Raw genomic sequence first — 22,699 nt, forward strand, 5'->3', positions numbered from 1 at the left:
CCCCCCCCCTCCATTTCGTGGCCCCCCTTTTCTCTAGGGAATCATGGTTTCATCAAACTTAAATCTGCATAACCTGTGCTTTCACACTAAGTACTGAGTTTTGGACCGAAAACTTTCCCAGAATATTTTTAAAGATTTTTCTCTATATATTCCTGTGTAAAAATTCAAACCGCCATCACGGCCCAGCCCTATAACTAGGGACTGTGATTTTGCAAACTTGAATTTACACTATCCGAGGATGCCTCTACACAAGTTTAGGCTTTTCTGGCCAAATAGTCTTTAAAAAGAAGATATTAAAGATTTTCTCTATATATTCCTACATGTATGTAAAAATTCATCCCCCATTGTGGCCTCACCATACCCCATGACTATTATTTAAACAAACTTGAATCTTTACGATCTTTAGATGCTTCCACTTAAATTTGGGCTTTCCTGGCCTTATAGTTTTGAGAAGAAGACTTTTAAAGATTTTCTCTATATATAAAAATTTATCCCCCATTGTGGCCCCGCCCTACCCCCAGGGACCATGATTTGAACAAACTTGAATCTAAATTATCTGAGGATGGTTACAATTTGAGGTTTCTTGGCCATAAAGTTTTGAAAAGAATTTTTTTTAAAGATTTTCTCTATATATTCCTGTATAAAAATTTATCCCCTAATTGTGGCCCCACCCTACCCCTGGGGACCATGATTTGAACAAACTTGAATCTACACTATCTGAGGATGCTTCCACTCAAATTTAAGCTTTTCTGGCCTTATAGTTTTTGAGAAGAAGATTTTTAAAAAAAATTTCGATATATTCCTATGTAAAACATGACCCCCCTCTTGTGGCCCCACCCTACCCCTGGGGACCATAATTTGAACAAACTTGAATCTACACTACCTGAGGATGCTTCCATTTTAATTTGAGCTTTTCTGGCCTGATAGTTTTTTAGAAGAAGATTTTTAAAGATTTTGTCTATATATTTCTATGTAAAACTTGATCCCCCCATTGTGGCCCCACCCTACCCCTGGGGACCATGATTTGAACAAACTTGAATCTACACTACCTGAGGATGCCTCCACTTTGATTTGAGCTTCTCTGGCCTAATAATTTGTTAGAAGAAGATTTTTAAAGATTTTCTCTATATATTCCTATGTAAAACTTGATCCCCCCATTGTGGCCCCACCCTACCCCTGGGGACCATGATTTGAACAAACTTGAATCTACACTATCTGAGTAGGCTCCCATTTTAATTTGAGCTTTTCTGGCCTGATAGTTTTTTAGAAGATTTTTAAGGATTTTGTCTATATATTTCTATGTAAAACTTGATCCCCTCATTGTGGCCCTTCCCTACCCCTGGGGACCATGATTTGAACAAACTTGAATCTACACTACCTGAGGATGCCTCCACACAAGTTTGAGCTTTTCAGGCCGAATAGTTTTTGAGAAGAAGATTTTTGAAAAATACCAACAAATTTTCAATAATTCTCAATTATCTCCCCTTTAAAGAGGGCGTGGCCCTTCATTTGAACAAACTTGAATCCTCTTCACCTAGTGGTGCTATGTGCCAAATTTGGTTGAAATCTGCCAAGTGGTTCTTGAGAAGAAGATGAAAATGTGAAAAGTTTACAACGCCGACAACGACAACGACGACAGACAACGGACAAATTGTGATCAGAAAAGCTCACTTGAGCCTTTGGCTCAGGTGAGCTAAAAAGTTATTAGAAATAAACAGAAAATTTGTGGACGGCAGCATGACAGACGGACAGACAGAGTGATTTCTATAGGGCACCTGCAAATCCTTGCGGGGCCCTAATTAGGTATAAATCATATAAAAATAAGTCATACAAGGATTATTTAATGAAAGAAGACCAATGGGTCTACTGTGTACATGTAATAGGGGTTTGGGGGTTGGGGGGGTCGGCCCTGTACTCAAGAACCCATGATTTTTTTTCCTTTTAAATATAAGGTGAATTTCATTCATATAATTCCCCAATGGTATTATAAACGTTTAAGTGACATACCTAGAAAAAAAAAGTTTTTTTAAATTCATATCTAATATCATAAACATGTTTGCTGTTTTGCAATTTATTTAATAATTGGAATGACATGTAAATGATCAAAATAAATTATAAGTGTACATTTCATTTTGCTATTCATACATGAGGGAATACAAAAATTTAATTTCTGGAAGTTTATGAACACAGTTGACATACTCTGCCCTGGCAACAGTACTTGTGAAATCCATGACCTAAAAATAAAAATGGTATGTTATTAAAGCAACAACTTGGGATTACAGTGGTTGTATATGATAGGGTATGGCGGTCCCCACTTGGATACGTGGGTTCTCTCAGAGTACTCAGGCTTCTTACTACACCAATGACCCCCACGCGCTAACATCCGTGCCAACGAGAGATATTAAAATAAGTTGTAGAACTTGCTTATCAATCGTTGTCAAATAAAGTTCTGTTGTTTTTTGTTTTTTAACAGTTTACTGATAGATTCTTACAGTGTACTCATTGGTTCTATATTATACATTTTCTGGATATTCTTGCAACTCAGTAATATTTACTAAAATAGTGCTAATGTAACAATACAGATATATGAGATACAGAATTTCCTTACCACAGTCAAACACAAGAATTCCTGGTTCTACATGAGAAATACTCTCCGACAAGGAAATATTGCACATTCGACAACATCTGAAAATACACAATGTTTTCAGTAGTTTATGGAACAATTTACAGTCAGTGTGCAGGTTTCTGCGGGGCTAATCTAATTTAGTTTCTAAATAAAGTTATCAATGTTTATCTGAATTTTAACCATAAATAGCACGTATGCTACACTATGGAAATTGATTACTTAAGCTAGACATGGACACCACATCAAAAGGCTCTGCTTTTAGAAAAAGACATACAATGTACATGTAAGAATGAAAAGGAGCTTTTAGCAGATCATCTGAAATTGACATTTAATTGAAAATCTTGGTCCAAGATTGGTCTTTCAATATTCGAGTTTCATCTGATTTGAAATAAAATAGGTAAATCATTTGATTATCAGACATTATTACTATAGGAGGCTACAGTTGCAGAGCTTTGGGTTGATACCTTAGAAACCCTGCATGAGAGACACATACTTGAGAATGTTAGTAGTAATGCCCCAGTGACATTCCGAGTCTTCCATGTATCTTCTCCCATCAGCAGGCTTCTCTGACAACAGCGTCATCTGCCAAATAAAGGAGTGATAATTCAAGAACCACCAAAAGAAATCACAGTCTATGCCTTGATATTTCAGTTTAAATGTGAAACACAAAATGCAAAAGATTTGCAGTTGCCTATTCAACATTAAATAAACATGAAGTTGAGCACCTCGCATTACAAAATCTAGTCATTTTCAACATCCATCATTTTAACTTACAATGCCCTGTCTAGAATTCCTTGTTATATCTTTAAAGAATGAATTTTCAAAACTTACCAATTGCTCGTTGGTTCTTTCTTTGCATGAACCTCTGGTTTTCCTTTCTACAGACACAGCATACTGTAACTACAAACCAAATGTATCCAGTTAAACATCATATGATTTGAAACCTATTTTAATGAATTTAATCAAATCTTGTAGATGTATGCATGTACCAACCTCAGGCATAAGTGTGTTCGGTTTCTTGGCCCACAAATATGAGTCAATTTTTTCTAGAAGATTGTGCATCACATTTCTACAAAGGCAAAAAGTTAATCTGTATCATAACAGTCATGTTTTTCTTCAACAATTAAAAAATTCAATACATACTAATTTAAAATGCATGCATGCATATATAATAATTTTTACAGTTTTTCTGCAACTCCAAAATGCAGTTATTAACGTGTTTTATAAAAAAAAAAATCCAAAATCTGGTGTAAATTTGAATTTTTAGACTCTACCTCTCTTTAACGATTAGAAAATAGAAATATTGATAAATAATTATATATGTGTCTGAAGTGACCCTGTCTAACCTTTGATGTCTGTGGTTTAATGCTGTAGTAATACTGGACTGGTAGACTGACTGGTCAATGCAGCCCTCTGCGACCTCCATCTCTGTCCAAATCCCCACACAGACCGACTCGTCCAAGTGATGGAGCATCAGAGACGCCACCTCACTCAAGGAGATGCACCCCCCACCACACACTGGTCCATCTGAAAACTCCGTTGTCTCCTTATGTGTTAAGCTTTCAGTTTCTAGGCCACAAGATTCTGGTGATTTGGATTTTCTTTCATGAAAAGTTATATTCTCAAGTTCTCCGCAGGAACTTTCTTTATTTGGAACACTTATATCACTATTTTTTACCTGGGAATGCAAATCAAACAATTCAGACATCTTTTCGAAGCTTGATTGGTTATCTGACGCCTCTTTGTGAATCAATGAACTATCATGGGCTGTTGGATTTCTATAGCTATTGTTTTCAACATTAGAATGATACTTCTTTTGATGATTGTCAGAATACAACTGAAACTGTTCTACGAAGGATTTCCAGTCACTTATTGTCTCTGGAAGATCTGTTGGAACATTTTCAAAGAAATTACAATAATGAAAATATTTACACAGTACATGTATATCTATAAAAAAAAATTTAATTTGTTGGTACTGTTCTTGTCACAATTAAAAGATAAGGTTCAGATTTTTACCCATTTCACTGAAAAGTTGAAGATCTCCAAGACAGAATATCATGGTGGCCATTTCTCTCCATTTTTGCTGCTTTTTCAATAAGATGAGACAACCTCTCCAATAACTGTTTAAGGAATAGAGAAGAATCAATCGCAACTTCTCGGGCCTTTCCGGCAAGCTCGGAAAAACACCTTGAATGTATTAACATCACCGGATGTTAGAATTTTATACAAAATGGAGTCGCTTCCCATTAAAATAAGTATCGGCTAGACAGTCTTGTATGTCGCTTCTGTGTTATATTTTAGTGTATATCGTTTACTTTAATGAAGTATAGCTCACATCTCAACAGATTGTAAAATGTGTTCTATTTATTTCAAGTTTTAAAATCAAAGGCCTGAAGGGCCACAATGGCGTCGAGTTAAAGTTAATTTGAAGAGTAAAAACCTAAATAATTTTTTAAACAAGTGAAAAGCTGTCAATGAGACAGCTAACTGGGTTTTCTTTTTATATTTGAACTGTATCCATAATCCATGTCAACCCATATCCAGTGAAATAAAGTACCTCATATGCAATATTTTGCTAAAAAAAGACTAAGTTCAAAAGCTGGTATTTTTTTCATAAATAATCAGAAATAAAAATTCTAAAAATATTCACACCTCTGATACATGTACAATTAATCTGCAAAAGAACAACTTTTTATCTATAAAACTGTAGGAATAGTTATCCGTACAATGAGGTAACCCTATATGCAATATTTTGCTAAAAATTGACTAACTTCAAAAGCTGGTATTTTTTTCATAAATTATCAGTAACCAAAATACAAGCAATTTTTTTTCATAAATTATCAGTAACCAAACTCCTAGCAATAAGCACACCTCTGATATATGTATAACTGATCTGCAAAAGAAAAATTTCCTATCTTGAGAACTGTAGGAGGAGTTATCCGTACAATGAGGGTACCCTATATGCAATATTTTGCCAAAAATGACTAAGTTCAAAAGCTGGTATTTTTTTCATAAATTATTGAAAATCAAAATCCTAACAATATGCATACCTCTGATATATGTGTAATTGATCTGCAAAAGAACAACTTCCTGTTTTGAAAACTGTATGAGGACTTATCCGTACAATGAGGGTACCCTATATGCAATATTTTGTCAAAAAATGACTAAGTTCAAAAGCTGGTATTTTTTTCATAAATTATCGAAAATCAAAATCCTAGCAATATGCATACCTCTGATATATGTATAACTGATCTGCAAAAGAACAACTTCCTATTTTGAAAACTGTAGGAGGACTTATCCGTACAATGAGGGTACCCTATATGCAATATTTTGCCAAAAAATGACCAAGTTCAAAAGCTGGTATTATTTTCATAAATTATCGAAAATCAAAATCCTAGCAATATGCATACCTCTGATATATGTTTAATTGATCTGCAAAAGAACAACTTCCTATTTTGAAAACTGTAGGAGGACTTATCCATACAATGATGGTACCCTATATGCAATATTTTGCCAAAAAATGACCAAGTTCAAAAGCTGGTATTTTGTTTTCCATAAATTATCAAAAAAAAATTTTTTCAAAAAAAATAGAAAATGTTATTTATCACATAACTAATAAAATTACAATTCATTACAAATTTGCTCACCTAATTCTTAAAAAGTTTTGAATTTCAATTGAAAATTTAAGTTTATAGTACTGTGGTTTTATTAATTTTCGTGGGTATCAATTTTCGTGGATTTTCTGAAAACCACAGTTTCAAGGATACTTAATTTCGTGGCCAATGATCCAAATAATACAAATTATTAGTTGAAATTGAACTTCAATGAACATTTAATTTCGTGGATTATCTTAACAACGAAATCCACCAAAATTGGTATTCAACGAATATTGATGAAACCACAGTAATATCTTAGGAGTTAAAAATTTTTTAGATTTTTTTTCTCTATTTATATGGAAATAAATATTTAAATTATTATTGTGTTTAATTCTATATATTGTATACTGCTGATAACCACTCTGTCTCTTATTATCAATTTCATCTAAAATTCACAAGGATCCAAATGACACGGGCCGAAAAGATCGGGGGTAGATAAAAGAAAGCACCCATTCACGTTGTTTACAAAGTGAAAGTAGTTCATTAGTTGGTTTATGTAGATGTACTTATCGCTCGATTAGGAAGTTTTGTTTCAATAAGATCAAACATTTGTGCATTGTCAATTTTCGATATGGATACAAAATCATCTATTTTGCAGGCTAGTACATTTCATAACCAAATTGAGTATGTAAGCCCAGCTATCGCATGTGTCTCGGTGCTAGTGTATTCATCCGCTGAAACCGAGACATATTGTTTTCAATAAAATGTGAACATTTTTAAAGACGGCAACCATTTCGAATCTGCAAACTTGTTTTGTTGACGTACAGTTCTGCTCGAAATTGAAGTATGTCATCTATTTTTCTTGAAATACATACGAAAACTTTGCACTCATTTGAGTTGTTTGGCTCCTAAAAATGTAACTTCCGGACGTACGATCCCTAGATGGCTTTCGAGCTTCGCTCGACGCCATAAAAAGGGGGGTTGTCATGGACGCCTATGTAATACATTCGAGGTGTTTTTCCGAGCTTGCCGGAAAGGCCCGAGAAGTTGCGATTGAGAGAAGAATAACAAGAGTTATTCCCCTTGAAAACAATCACATTCTACAAATGGTATATTTGTCTAATCATTGTATTTAGAGGCATTTTTTTTTAAAAATCCTAATACATAATGTATTATTCATCCATTTTGATAAATGATTTTTACATGCATTAAAAACAGCAACTAATTACATTCATACTACAACACATCTATTTTACTACCAGTAAATAAATATCATTACTGTTACTAAAAATTCATACATTTCATTTCCAATTCAATCAAATTTCTCCATCTTTAATAGAATTTGTGAAATAAGGTTCTAATATCATGCACTTTAAGTAGTCAAACTCTGCAACATTTATGAAATTTACATAGAGAACACAAAACTAGAGTTGCTCTTACTAAAACCCTGGTGTACGAAATAGAAAACACCAAGAGTTACCTACCCTGACTCTGTACACATGCTAAAACATTTTTCTCTGTGATCCTCACTGATGTTGAGTAGAATAAAGTCTACTTTATCCCTGTCTTCCCAAGGCACACAATGGCTAGACAGCCTGTGTTAGAGAAGGATTAATGTAATACATCTAAATATCAGCTTTGGCTAAAATTGTTAAACTTTTAATACTCAGTAATTCAAAATTAATCCTTTCAAATATATATCATATCAAAATATATAAGATAAAATAACTGAGAAACAAATACTTTTTAAACCCTTGTTTTGGGACCAAAAATACCCAATTGATGGCATGAACAACAAATTGCCTGTCATACCAGGGGTTGCCATCTTCATCCTTGAGCTGCTTAGATATCACAGTCTTCCCCAGTAATGTACGAAGCCAGGTCAGTGCCACTCTCTCCTCCATTATCAAGTTACTTTTGAGCAACCTGCAAAATGGAAAAACAATATTGTCACTAACTGCACTGTACTTTTAAATTTCATTACAATATGAAACTGAAAAGATTTTTTGTATCAATAACTTTTTCACAATGCATGACTAAAATGACAAGTTTAAAGACAATAACCATCATGATTTTACTGTTTTTAATGATCTTAAACAAGTTAGTTTTAAGCCCTTTTGCTGAATAACTAGTCTTAAAATTTTGTCTACAAAAAGGTACACTGATACATGTATGTTACATATAGTTAATGAATGACTAATGACCTTCTAGATGACTGAAGCTCTACAAATCTCCCACACATGTACTGATCCAGAAGGACGGTCTCATCTTGTTGGTAGTGTTGACATAAAAATATGATATCTACTGGCTGGAGATGGTCACATTTTACACAGAAGGAGACAGTCTCCACTGGAAACCTCTTGAACAATCTAAAATATTAAAATCAGTGAAATTATGAGCTCATATCAAAATACTGCCATATTGAAAACATTTAAACTCAATTTCTTCTACATGCACCACATCTGTCAAAAGGCCAAAGGTGAATACCAGAAATGGGCACATTTTTATTTCACAGTGTTTTTTAAATAAAATTTATCATCTGTGACATTCAACATGTTCAACAGTAAAACCTTCCATATATCTATAACTAAGTGCAGTGTCCAATTTATCAGTAACTCTTTCTAACCTCATTTCTTGATTTAAGTGATTTCATTAAAACCTACTTGTAAACAGAAAACAACGCCCTCTGTTGGTCATGTCTACTCAACTCCAACATGCTAATGGCTTCATCTTTACTCTTCTTATCTAGTGCTAACAAGGAACTGTCCGCTTCATTCTTGACTGAAAAATAAATAAATCATAATACCTTTCTAGATAAGTTGATATGCATTGCAATAAATGCAATACATCTTGAATTGCATAAGGATTAAACATTAGCATACAATATTAACCTTGCAGACTCTGCATCCAAGCTGTCCACACTTGGAACTTATCGTCTTGTGACATAGTACTCCCTCTTGAGTATACGATTTGTATCAAATCAATTTTGTCCAGTAAGAAGAAATAGCACCTGACAAATGCTGCTATATCACTAGTATTGAGTGCCATCACTCCATTCATTCCTAAAGACCTTATGTTTGATATGCCATGTTCTAAAATTTCACAATGTGAACTATCTAAGAAATTATTTTCTTCAGTATCACAAACACTTAAGTTTTCATTTACAGTACTTTTGCAGGGTCCCTGAGTATTGACTACAGACTCAAGAACACTTGAGCCGCTAATGCCTTCTCCTTTGTCACCAGGGTTACCAAACACATCTGTTTTCGTATGTTCTCCACTTAATCTCACAGAGGTATTAAACACAGAAGCATTGTTTGTTTCATTTGTCTGGTAACAGTTTGGACAGATATCACAGAAAGAAATAGCACCAAGATCAGGTTCAATAGAACCAACTATATTATTGAAACATCGGGAGTTAAAACACTGTCTAGTCAAATCTTTCACAAGAGTAAACATTTCACTAGATAGCTGGAGAGGATCTTCTACATTACAGAAATCTTGAACACTAAGCTTCTCAAAATCACTGAGCTCTAACATAGGACTTGATGGTTGTTCACATTCTGTATCCATTACTTCCTTGTCTTTCTCTGTATCATCCAGAGCTGTCTGAACATCTTCCATAACATCACTTTTATTCTCCTCTTTTGAAGACTCGGTAACCAGCCTTAGCCTACATCTCTCTGAATGTTTACTTTGTAGCACCTTCAAATATTTCTGAGTATTTAAATTCTTCATCACAGTATTCAGAGAAATCATCCAATCAGCAAGTGTCTCCCACAATGCATCAGGATTAAGCATGACAGAAAAGTCCTGCAGCTTTGCCCTAGTTTTGACAGATTTCTGGATAAACTCATTGAGGCCCAATATGGGTGATTCTTGCACTGGATCAGAAAGAGGAATGTCTTGTTTCAATTCTTGTTCTTCAGGTATACAGGAAGTTACCTTAATCAAACAGAAAAAACATAATATGATAAATGACAAAAAAAATTTCCCTATATGAACATACTAAGAAGACAATGTCAAATTGATTTTGTTTTCTGTGAAAATAAAAATAGCTACTTTATAATAGGCTAGTTCAGTTATTAGCATATATATGCATCAAGTATCAAATACCCTTTATGCAGTGAAAATTAATACCCTTATCACAAACCTTGGGCTCTATTTGAAATGGAATTTCATCCAAAGTCACTTTAAAAAGCAAGGAAGGAAAATTAACATAAGATTTCCCTACTCCTTGCTCTGTCAGTGCAAATATAAGTTAAAGCTGTTCAAGATGGATTTTATGATTACATTATTTGGGTCATCTTTTGGTAAATGTTGATGATGATGTAACATTGATTTTGTTCAAATGACCTCAGTTGAAGATTATTTTACACCCTCAGGTCACAAACAACATTTGTGGAAGCATGAGCCATTGGTGTTCTGAATTCTTTCAAAAGTTATGGATCAGACATGAAAGTTAAATGGGCAGGTATAGAGTCAGATGGTAATGTTGAATCAAATATATCACAACCTTGACTTCTGATAGGTATAAACATAGGTAATCACAGATTACAAAGCTCACCGAGACGAGGCATCAACTTTATGAGGCATCACCTTTAAAACCACCTTTATCATATGATATGAAAATCATAGTTATTGATCTTGGATATTCATGGATACTGTTTTGACACAATATCGTATATCATATGTAACAAAATTGTATGATAATCCTATGTTCATTTCATACATTATTATAAGATACAATGTTTATCAATACAATAATATAAAATATGATATTGCATCCAATGATACTTACAATATATATCATTTAATACAATATAATACTGTAATAAATATTGATGCAATATGATTTTGTAACATATAATATGACATTGTATCGTGTTATACATTATTGTATTTAATCACATAATACAATATCATAATATCTAATATAAATACAATATAGCATTATTTGATACTATATCATATCACATAATACATCACAATATTGTAACATATGATATTATATTGTATAATATAGTATAATTTTGTATTGTATGATATTGTATCATATTTAATACACAATATTGTATCATATGATACAATATAATTTGATAAAACATTGTTTCATATCATATGATACAATATCATCTGATACAGTACGATATTATATAATACAATATCATTTTATACAATATCATATCATATGATACAATATCATATTATACAATATCATATTAAATGATATCTTATAATATCATATAATACAATTTCATGTATTATATAACAATATATTATATAAACCAATATCATATTATACAATATTGTATCATACGATATGCTATAATTATAATATACAATATCGTATCATATGATACAATATCATATATTGCAATATAATATGAAACAATATCATTCGATAAAATAATATATTATACAATATCATATTCTACAATATTGTATAATAATATACAATACTATACATAACAATATCATAATACAATATCATATAATAATGTACAAAAAAATTGATATCATATCATATCATATAAATTTTTACAATATAATGTATGATATTACATTGTATCATATAAAACAATAGTGTATCATATCATAGAATACTATATCATAGGAATCATGTTAAATCATTTAACAACAAACACATCTATCAAGCAGGTTTGAGTGAGGTAGGAGAATTTTTAGCATCCTTGATAATGGAGATCAGGCTCTGCATCTGAAGCTACCTCTGCAATTCATTTATATTATAGTTAAATCAATTATGCAAGCTATTATCTATAAAACATGTAACCTGTTCCAAAAAACTAAACCTCATCCAGCATCCGAAACCTATGGCTCAGATTCAGCATTCAAGCCTGTCAGATGCATCAGTATCATGAGATGCATCATCCTTGCAAGTTTGGTGATGTAAGGACCAGTAATAACTAAGATATAATCATCAGAGGGCACCTGCTCTAAAAACTTTAACCAGCTCTTAAAACCTTAACCTCATCCAGCATCCGAAACCTATGGCTCAGATTCAGCATTCATGCCTGTCAGGTGCATCAGTATCGTAAGACGCACCATCCTTGCAAGTTTGGTGAAGTTAGGACCAGAAATAACTAAGATATATTTTTTAGCATCCTTGATAATGGAGATCAGGCTCTGCATCTGAAGCTACCTCTGCCATTCATTTATATTATAGTTAGATCATATATGCAAGTTTGAAATAGTGCTATTACCTACATATATTAAACATGTGACCTGTTCCAAAAAAACTAAACCTCATCCAGCATCCGAAACCTATGGCTCAGATTCAGCATTCAAGCCTGTCAGGTGCATCAGTATCATAAGACACACCATCCATGTAAGTTTGGTAAAGTTAGGACCAGTAATAACTAAGATATGATCATCAGAGGGCACCTGCTCTAAAAACTTTAACCAGCTCTTAAAACCTTAACCTCATCCAGCATCCGAAACCTATGGCTCAGATTCAGCATTCAAGCCTGTCAGGTGCATCAGTATCATAAGACGCACCATCTATGCAAGTTTGGTGAAGTTGGGACCCGTAGTAACTTAGAAATGGCTATCAAAGGGCACCTGCAACAAAAACTTTAACCTGCTCGAAAAACCTAACTTCATCTAGCATCCGAAACCTTCAGCTCAGATTCAGCATTCAAGCCTGTCAGGTGCAAAAGTATCATAAGACACACCATCCATGCAAGTTTGGTGAAGTAAGGACCAGTAGTAAGTAAGATATAATCATCAGAGGGCACCTGCTCCAAAAACTTTAACCAGCTCTAAAAACCTTAACCTCATCCAGCATCCGAAACCTATGGCTCAGATTCAGCATTCAAGCCTGTCAGGTGCATCAGTATCATAAGACACACCATCTATGCAAGTTTGGTGAAGTTTGGACCAGTAGTAACTTAGAAATGGCTATCAAAGGGCACCTGCAACAAAAACTTTAACCTGCTCCAAACACCTTAACCTCCTCCAGCATCTGAAATTCATGGCCCAGATTCAGCATCCAAGTCTCTCAAGTCCATTAGTAGGTCCAGATGCATCATTCATGCAAGTTTGGTGAAGATAGGACAAGTAATAAGTTAGATACAGGACCTGCAACAAAAACTTTAACCAGGTCCGGACGCCGACGCCGACGCCGGCGCCGACGCCAAGGGTATAGCATAAGCTCCCCCCGACTTCGTCTCGGTGAGCTTAAAAGGCCCTTTTTGACTGACTGACAAACAACATGTTTTTTTATCTATGTTGGGGAGCTTTAAAAGTCAGAGAGAAACTGGAACTGAATGATGTCCCTGTCAATGAAAGGCATACAGACAAACCTCAGTCAGCAGAATTATTTGGACCTGTGATCTGTGGATCATACCCATTTACACACTGTAGGGGCACAATAGTCTGTTTATGTACATGTAATATAGAAAAAAATGATCCATAGATAAATAACATCCAAGATGCTGACGAAACTTAAACCTCAAACTTACCTGTATTTGAACTCGTGATTCTTTAGAATCTTTGGGGGAAGATGAAATTCTTTTCTTTTCTTTGATTGTATCCAAGAACTTCTTCTTAGTGTTAGCAAACTTAGACTGTAAACTGAAATAAAAAGCACATTGGCCATATTTACTGGTTAGCATGACAAAGAATCTCTTCATTTGTGGGTGTTTTTATAAAATGTACATAAAGTAACTTTTACTGGAGTAGGGCAATATCAGATGAATAGACAACAAGTTTTCACATTAGGTTCAACAATTGAGCATGGTATGACTGACTGACCTGCCCTTGACAGAGGTCAAGGTCATTTTGGTGGGTTCTTCCCACGATTGACTGAGAGGAGACGCTGAAGGTGAAGGTAATTCTGCTGCATTAGGCTGGATCAGACTGGGTTTCTCTGTCATCGCAGGGCAACTCTCTGTTCTTTTAAGAGGGAAAGAATTTGATTGGGTGACTGGAATGCTATTCAAATATTCATTGGGTGCTGAATTTGAGATCATTTCTTTGGAGGAATGGGAAGATTCTTGCTTCTTGTGCTCTGTAAATCAGACACTAATTCAAATTACATTCATGTTACGTTACAGGTACAATATGTTGATATCTATGCCTAATTTGTAAATTGAAATTCAGGTAAGATAGTATTAAACTATATAAACACTATTTACATGTCATATTTTGAAGAAAGAAATCACAATTACCTCTATCTGTCTCCTTTAATTTACTCCCTGAAAATTTAAAGGAAATGCTTAAATTTTTCAGTATATTTTATTTTTTGTGATGCCTTCTGAAAATAATATAATTCTGAGTCTAATACATCAATCTGTCACATGCTTAAAAATTTTCTTTGAGTTGTGAAATTATTAATTGTTATAGATATACATGTATTAATTGATATTAAAATTTCTTTTTTAAAAATCAATCATTCATGTCTTATATTAAAAATGGTGTAATGGCATCATTTAAAAAGTGATACTATTCTATAATCATATAGCAATATTTGAAAAAAAAAAAAATTTTCTTTTTAATAAGAAAATTAATACCTGTACCGGTAGATGATTTTATATTGAACTGATTTTAAATAAAAATGCAAGCGAAAAGAAAGACATTACTTTCTAGAATTATTTGCAAATATAAGAGAAAATTAATAAAGTTAATAAAATTAATGTTTTACTTGAATTTCTTCGTCTGTGTTTCTCATCCTTTGGTTTTCTTCCATCAATGTCCACAGTAACTGCTTTTTTGCGAGTGCTTGACTTTTTCTGCCCGTCTGATTCAGAATTTTTCACAATGAGCGGTATGATATCTGTAAGTACCAAATTTCTGGTTCAATGACTTTGACCCTCTAGTAAGACAGAGACCTCTCTCTTGCTTTAAACAAACTTTTGAATTAAAAGACAAATTTTCTGTTACCTCAAATCTAGCTGATAATATGTTCATTTTTGTCAAATACAAATATAAATACATTAGTTTCAAATAATATGTGCACTAATAAATACCTCAATGTCAAACACAATATATCAAAGGAATTCATTTTTTATGTCAAACAAAACCATACATTATCAACACTTAGAGTAATTAACTCGTGCTCTGTACATTTACTGATCTTCAGACTTAGTTTGATCAAATGCTTTAAATCCCATACTCCTAACCTTAAGGAAATGAAGTTAATCTACAGTTTGACAGTCTAATGAAATGTAATACTTTATTACCTTGGTCCTGAACAGATACTATGTCAATAATCTCATCCTTAACTAGTCCATTCTGGGAAGAATTTGCTTGTTCAAATGAGTCCTCATTCAAATCACCATTTAATTTGGGTTTCTTTGTTGCCAATTTAATAGACCCCCTTGGTATAAGAATTTCATCATCAGCAAATATGTCATCCGAATTAATTAAGCGGTTCAGGCTTTCTTTGTTCAGTTCAGTATGATTCTCCACTTCAGATGATTCAACCTCTACATGGCCACCATTGATAGTACATACTGGCATATCCTGATTTTTCTCCATCTGTTCTGAACTCTCAGTATCCACAAAACATCTTTCTTGGTCTTGTTTTGATTTATCATTAGAATTTAAGTCTTTCTCCAATTCATCCTCATCTACAATGTTCACAATGACTTCATTTGTACGAGATGGTAACTTTACTGGAGAAGATGTCCCGGAATCAACTTCATCTTGAGACCCCGTCTCATTCCAGGAATCCAGAGAAGCAGAACTCTTAGAATTTTTGATCTGATAGATTCCAGAATCCAGACGTACTATGGAAGCTCCAGAACTTGATCGACTCCGACTATATTCCGACCCCTCAGTCTCTGAGCTTGAAGCAGCTTCTGCAGAAATCTTTTCAAATATTTCCATCACTTTTCCTTCGTGTTCTGATTGGCAGCCATTGTGAATGTTTTGTACAAGGTCTTTTAACATTTTCCGAGACAAATGTCTTCCACCGTGGTTGGCCATGATTGACTGGCTGTACGTCCCACACACCTGGGCCGCCAGCTCCCACAATTTACGACTGACCAAAACAGAAACTGTCTGAGAGGCTGACATCAATATCAATTTGTGGATTTCTCCTGATGTCAAGAAAACGTATATCTCTGTTCCATGAATTCCAGCTTCCAATATATCTATTTGTTAAAAAAAATTATTTTCACACATTTGATAAAGAAATGTAAGAATGAATATCATCTTTAGTGAGAATACTGAAGTCCAAGTATCACCTGTTTGGAATTCCGTCCATAGTATGACCTTTGGCTGTTCTTGTAGGGGGTCGAGCAGGATTAATTTGGTTTTGTTCCATGTCAATATAAACTTATTACTGCAAACAAACAAAACCACAAAGATAACACTGATGATAATGAGATTTATCAAAGTGACTTTTATTTCAACAGTTGCATTTTAAAAGAAGATTCAGTGTAATTTAAATAACATCATTCTTTAATTCAGCACATTTAACATAACTATGGATATAATTCATATTGACAAAATGTTTGTACAAATATAAATCTGCACAACGACAAGAAATGCCAACATCACTATAATTCACCCATTATATAAACTTACTTACCTTAAACATTTCAAAACAGGAAAATTGATGCCCAGAGGAGGAAATTCCTTCTTTTCTAATCTCCATGTGTTATCTCTATATGAAATAAAACTGCAAAGGTTAACCAATTATACTTCCTTTACCCTCTTTCATTGCAATAGCTCTTAACACTCTTAAACTGTCACAGCACCAGGAAACTTAAAACCTGAGAAAATTGCGAGACCTTGTTTACCATGATCACCAGTTTTAATGAGGACCACAAAATGTTAATCGGATTGATTAAAAGTACAGAAAAAAATAATTTTGACAGTTTTTTTCTTTTGATTTGTAAATACCTGATAGACAGCACATGAACTGGTGGAATGGCCAGCAGTTGTTTGAACTGGTGAGTGTGTTGGACATTGCCCTCAATATCTACCTGAAACAAACATCAAATCAGGCCATTAATACAGTACAAGGAAACCAAAAACAAGAGAGGGGGTGGTATATAATACCGTACACAAGTTCTCTAGCTGAAGGATATATATAACACATGCAACAATTTTGTACTGCTAATTAATGAGCAGTGGCCAAGATTTTCTCATCTTTTCCTAAATACTTCTGCAAATTAATCTCAAAATCCTAATCAGCCCATTTTCATACCTTGAACAATTCAAAATAATGTAAATTTCTTGCCATTAATAGTTTTCTTTACAAAAACGAAAAACATCAGGAAATGATTAACTAAAAAAAATGAACCTTGTCGTAAAATTCTTCCTTACAAAAGGAAATAACTTAACTGTCTCCTTATTTGACCAACATTGACAAGTACATGTATGCTTTTCGAATTCTATAATTCAAATAATCTAGAGATTAAACTATTTTCGCACAACAAATGAAGTCATTACAAGAAATTAAATACCAGTACCCAGGAATGACTGTTTACCATACAAAGATAGCAGACAAAAATTCTACATGAGTGCAAGCAAATTCTTTCCTTAGTCTTGTAAAAAAAAGTTTAAGATCTTATAACATCTTTCATAGCTTCACTTTTATTTTGCCAGATGATGTCTTATTTATTTATATTTACAACTATGTATTTATTCAGTCTGAAAATAATAATTTCTACTAATTCCTGAACTTACGAAACTGATTAGTACACCAAAACATTACATGTATTAATAAGGACTTAATTTGGGGCAAAATAAAAGTCTACCAAAGTTGGGTGTTTAGAATGTTCAAGCATATAAAAAATGATTAACAATATCTGATTTATTTAATACATACCTCCCATAGCCGAGATCCAGGTCTGGCACAGTACAAAATGGGCACTGTATTATCACTTTGTAGAAAACAGGCTCCGTAAACACCATCTCTATAAAATAATTACATCATCACGTAAAAAAAAATATAATAGGGATATTGCAGTCTTATCAATATGAGTGAAAATAATTCAAAGGTATAAAAATTTACCTTGGTTTTGTTCCAATCTGTAGATAGTTATGTCTGCAATGTAAATTAGTATGCCAATAAATATACTTGTAAATTTTTCATATATGACTGCCATCTATGCATTTCATGGTCAACTAATAAATTTATGCATATAAGTTTAAAACTTTTGAAATCATGTTAATTTTTATTTTGAGTATGCATGAAAGTATTAAGGTCAGACATTCAAGACCATATAGAAAAAAATATCAAATTATCATTTTTCTGGACTCTTAGAACAGGAAGCTTGTATTTCCTGCATATCAGAGTGTAACTATATATATTTACATTCTACTGTGTTTTTCCATTAAATTCTGTGATCTTCAAATGCCTCTAAATGCAACAAGTAGTCAAAGGTCAAATTGACGAGTTTTATTATAACGTCACAAACGTTGAACGCTGTAAACTGCAACGTCACAAGCGAAAATCAAAGTGCACGCTCGTGGCTGTTACTGTGGCTCTTCCATTAATATTAACTTACCCTTAGGATAAGATTGGAATTTTAAGGTATAGTTCACATTTGCAGACAAGGCAAGAAGTTAAAAAATGTAAATATAAGCATTAAATCATGATTTTTTGAAGTATACACTCTCATAACTGCCGCGGTGTGTGCATACAAATTTTCATAACGCGCTAACGCGCGTTACTCAATTTGTATGCACACACCGCGGCAGTTATGAGAGTGTATACTTCAAAAAATCATGATTCAATGCTATAGTAAACAAAGGAATTCTGACTTACTTGGCTGTGTTACAGAGGAAGCACTCAGTGCGAGTGGACACAAGGAGCTTGTCTTGGTAGAAGTCTAGCTGTATGACAGGCACAGACAAATTCAGGATAACTTCAACTGGAACCTGCACCAAGTTCTTCATCTACGATAAAAGAGCAGTACAAGGGAGATAACTCTCTACTACAATAATACAGGCACGGACAGATTCAGGATGACTTCTACAGGAACCTGCACCAAGTTCTTCATCTATGATAAAAGAGCAGTACAAGGGAGATAACTCTCTACTACAATAAAAATATTCAGAGACTATTGAGATTTATAGGTTACCAGTGATTCTATATTGAGTCCTATTGGCGTGGCAATTTTATACACATGCACAGGCTGACCAGATTAAATATATTGGCTACAATGATTCAATTTTGAATTAATTAAAAGTGTCCAAAATGTTAAATGATAGGGAAAACTGCTTATGATCTTTATACATACAAAAATGCAGAGACCAGCATAAATTACAGTACCGACCAGACCCAACATAACAGCAGAGCAGACTCCAATCAAATCCTGGGTTTACATAAGGGTTTACTTTGGGTTTACTCTGGGTCTGCTTTTTGAAAATTCGCGTCCACATGGGGTAAACTTTGGGTCCACTCGGAATTTATTTTAGATTTACTTGGGGTTTGCTTCGTGAGTCCAATATACGCACTAAAGTGTGAACTAGACCCATCTTTTATCTTACCACCTTACTCCCTGTAATTCCTACCCCTTGTATATTCCAAATACATATGAAGAGTCTGCTTTTAGTGGTCTACTTCTGATCAGGGTTTACTCTCATATCCACTCTGGGTATACTTGGGGTTAACTTAGGCTAGTTAGTGTCTGCTCTAGTAAACCCGAAGTAAAATCCCAAGCAGACCCCAAAAGTACCCAGGGTTTAGTAGGGGTCTACATTCTGTTAGGCTGGGTCTGATCGACACTGTGTCTTAGCTACCATTGATTCTATCTTTAATCAGAGTGGTTATTAAGTTGAAATTATTAGAAAAATGCTTCAGAATTTTACACATTTCACAAAGTTATTGCTGAATCAGTTATTCAATCTGATCGCATTTCCAGTGGTTACCTTTGAGGACGGGATGTTGGCGACTACAACATTGCCTATATTATCTGCAGTATACAGCTTCTGCCCTGATGGGTCCCAGTGAATACAGCTGACTGTCCGGTGTAGGTGGTTGCTCACTGACCGCAGCCTCTCAGGTTTCTGTCTCTTGTCAATATTCAGCTCCATCACTTGGACAAGGCCATTTCTGGTATAAAATCATGGAGCATAATTATTATTTTGAAGATTGAATTTTACTTTGGCTGACCCGTAGAAAATAAAACATCTATAAGTAATTTGAACACAAATATTTACATATGTAGTATATTGAGAACGTAAACAAGGCCATGCAGCCTCTGTATCAACAAGGATGTCAAATCTAATATCAATACATACATCATGGAGAAGGCCACTGTTTTGTTTGATGCACACAGTTTCACATTATTAACTGAAGAAGGTTCCTGCAGATAAGAGAGAACAATTTACACAATTAAGTCTATTATTCATAATGAACATGACAAATGCTTTGTTATAATGTACATGCTGTATGTACATTATTTAGCTTGATGCTAATTTTCTGGTAAATTCCAAGCCAAATTTGAAGTAATCCAGATGTGACAGTAAATGTAATTGTGTAATTGTATAGTAATATACATGCATTTTGAAATTCTTAAAATTATATCCACCAAAATATAATGTACATGTTTATCATAAACTCTTAAAATGGTGAAATTCTAAACCCATGAAAATAACCTGCTATACAGTACTACACTGTTCACTGTAGTTGCAAAACTTCCTCATATACTCTAGACTATGTGCTGCAATAAAACTACAGCTACTTTAAACACTCCGTACTTATCTTTAATAGTCTTGATTATTAGATGCTCTAATTCTGCTACTGTGTGTCACTGTCTGAATTATCCTCTGATAAGCGGTAGGGGTTCAGAACATTTCATTTTATCATTTTTAGATTTGTTCCATGTCTATATCATGTTAAATGACTTTTTACATGTATATTCAAGAACAAAATCCATGCCACTTTGAGTGCATGTAAAGTCATGTTGACAAGAAACAATCATTCTGAAAGATGACTGAATTACTGTACAAGTTTAGCCAGTCAGACAACAGGTGCTTGACTTTTACCTCTTCGGTGAAGACAACCTGGAGATGTCGCAGGCTGTTCTTGTCAAAGATGTAAACAGAGCCAGTATTACTCCCCACAGCGATGTAGCGACTGGACACATCAAAGCAGGTGTACTGGAAATAGAGATAAAAATATATACCTCTCAACTCATTGACTGAAATCAAAATGCAGCAAAAAGAACTCTTTACTGTTGGTTATTATCACAAGTAAAAACTGGCAACATGAAATTGTCTTTTTTTTTTTTTTTTTACAAATGTACCGGTACTTAATATCAATCTATATTAAAAAGTTTACTTTAATTAAAAAATGTAGACTTCATGTGCTACTACATGTACATGTATTACAATTAATCTTTAGATAACCTCTCAGTCTGGATCTGAGCTAGGTCCATGTTTAATAAAACTGGTTTGGGTAGTAAAATTGAAAATCAAAGCAATTTTGATAATTGATAAGCAAAGTTGTTTTGCTTTTGTACCATTCCTATAAATGCATTATCTTAAACTATTTAAGGAGTTGTATATCTTTCTGGCAAAAATGCAGAGGAAATAAATCTTGAGAAGGAAATTCAAAGGTCATAAATATTCGTTTAATTTTACTAATTTGGCCTGTGAACTGATACACATACTTGAAAACACTAGCAAAAATTGTTTAATTAAAAGTACAAGGAAGATTAAATTTTTTTTATTTTGTGAGCATACCATGTGTTCACCTACTTCCAAGGATGAGGAGAAAAATGGAAAGTTAACATTTTAGATTCTACAGCAAAAATAAATCTAATGCACTAATCATTACATAAATAGAAAGCATTCTATCCCTAGTAAAAATGATATAGTTTTTAGGATTAGACACAGTTTGATTATCATTAGCTTTTTTAGTAATTTGTGTACGTCCAAACAAAATAAAACATCAACATATCATTCATATAATAATTATAGAGAATATGTAACTTCTTACAGCTTTGGCATTACCTTTAGCCTAGCAGATCCCCGTAAGGGAGCCTTTAAATCCTCCAAGGAGGATGGCTCCACAAGGAGATAGTCTGTCATTCCTTCAGATGCTGGATGCTCCTGTTTCAGTATCCATATCGACTTCTTTGACCAGAAGTTTTCAGGTTATTCCATTAACTGGTTTATTCGTCCCCATCTTGTCCTTTATTTCATATTTTAACAGTATCCTTGAAATAAAATAAAGAAAAGTAAACATTAACGGCGTTAACCACCGTTAACCAGCGGATAAAACCAAACTCTTTGGGGGATTCAACAGGTTTTAACATTTAAAAAAATAAAAGACATAATTTTTAAGTTTCACGTATCCTTGTATGTATTCACCTCGTTGACGAATTTTTAAGTATGGTGATATCACTGCAGGCCAAGTTTCTATTTTTGCACTGAAATCACAACACCACCTTCTTGTCATATGACCAGACGTTGGATTATTAAGTAAGTTGTACGTATTTTATTCATATTGTAATTTCGTCATCGATTTCACTAAACGGGGGGTTACAAA

General features: G+C 33.7%; 2 protein-coding genes across 2 annotated transcripts; both read right to left on the reverse strand.

Moving 5' to 3' along the window:
* Positions 1–2,020: 2,020 nt before the first annotated feature.
* LOC136275850 (uncharacterized) lies at positions 2,021–4,544 on the reverse strand. The gene is made up of 6 exons (XM_066085951.1): positions 3,973–4,544; positions 3,620–3,695; positions 3,458–3,526; positions 3,120–3,208; positions 2,609–2,685; positions 2,021–2,234 (listed from the first exon to the last, which is right to left on the reverse strand). The coding sequence occupies exons 1-6, from the start codon at positions 4,332–4,334 to the stop codon at positions 2,179–2,181; spliced, it is 729 nt and encodes a 242-aa protein (XP_065942023.1). The 5' UTR covers positions 4,335–4,544; the 3' UTR covers positions 2,021–2,178.
* Positions 4,545–4,591: 47 nt separating this feature from the next.
* LOC105333378 (uncharacterized) lies at positions 4,592–22,624 on the reverse strand. The gene is made up of 22 exons (XM_066085950.1): positions 22,522–22,624; positions 22,162–22,367; positions 21,193–21,306; positions 20,446–20,510; positions 20,074–20,257; positions 18,968–19,098; positions 18,212–18,244; positions 18,026–18,113; positions 17,095–17,177; positions 16,781–16,855; positions 16,434–16,531; positions 15,426–16,340; positions 14,888–15,019; positions 14,415–14,441; positions 13,999–14,254; positions 13,707–13,818; positions 9,114–10,167; positions 8,886–9,003; positions 8,427–8,591; positions 8,035–8,148; positions 7,707–7,817; positions 4,592–4,746 (listed from the first exon to the last, which is right to left on the reverse strand). Exons 2-22 carry the CDS (start codon positions 22,237–22,239, stop codon positions 4,617–4,619), a joined length of 4,083 nt encoding a protein of 1,360 aa, XP_065942022.1. The 5' UTR covers positions 22,240–22,367; positions 22,522–22,624; the 3' UTR covers positions 4,592–4,616.
* Between the last annotated feature and the right edge of the window lie 75 nt (positions 22,625–22,699).

This window comes from Magallana gigas, chromosome 5 (genome assembly GCF_963853765.1).
Source record: "Magallana gigas chromosome 5, xbMagGiga1.1, whole genome shotgun sequence".
In the NCBI taxonomy this organism is placed as follows: domain Eukaryota; kingdom Metazoa; phylum Mollusca; class Bivalvia; order Ostreida; family Ostreidae; genus Magallana; species Magallana gigas.

What these genes read in the sequence shown, in the direction of transcription:
- LOC136275850 (XM_066085951.1), bottom strand. Translation starts at nt 4,334, where the DNA reads ATGTCTGAATTGTTTGATTTGCATTCCCAGGTAAAAAATAGTGATATA. An exon ending in CGAACACACTTATGCCTGAG is followed by an intron (nt 3,527 to 3,619) that starts GTTGGTACATGC and finishes TTTGGTTTGTAG; the next exon opens with TTACAGTATGCTGTGTCTGT. An exon ending in AATTCTTGTGTTTGACTGTG is followed by an intron (nt 2,235 to 2,608) that starts GTAAGGAAATTC and finishes TTTTATTTTTAG; the next exon opens with GTCATGGATTTCACAAGTAC.
- LOC105333378 (XM_066085950.1), bottom strand. Translation starts at nt 22,239, where the DNA reads ATGACAGACTATCTCCTTGTGGAGCCATCCTCCTTGGAGGATTTAAAG. An exon ending in CAGATTGGAACAAAACCAAG is followed by an intron (nt 18,114 to 18,211) that starts GTAAATTTTTAT and finishes ATTATTTTATAG; the next exon opens with AGATGGTGTTTACGGAGCCT. An exon ending in CTGGATCTCGGCTATGGGAG is followed by an intron (nt 17,178 to 18,025) that starts GTATGTATTAAA and finishes TGTTTGTTTCAG; the next exon opens with GTAGATATTGAGGGCAATGT.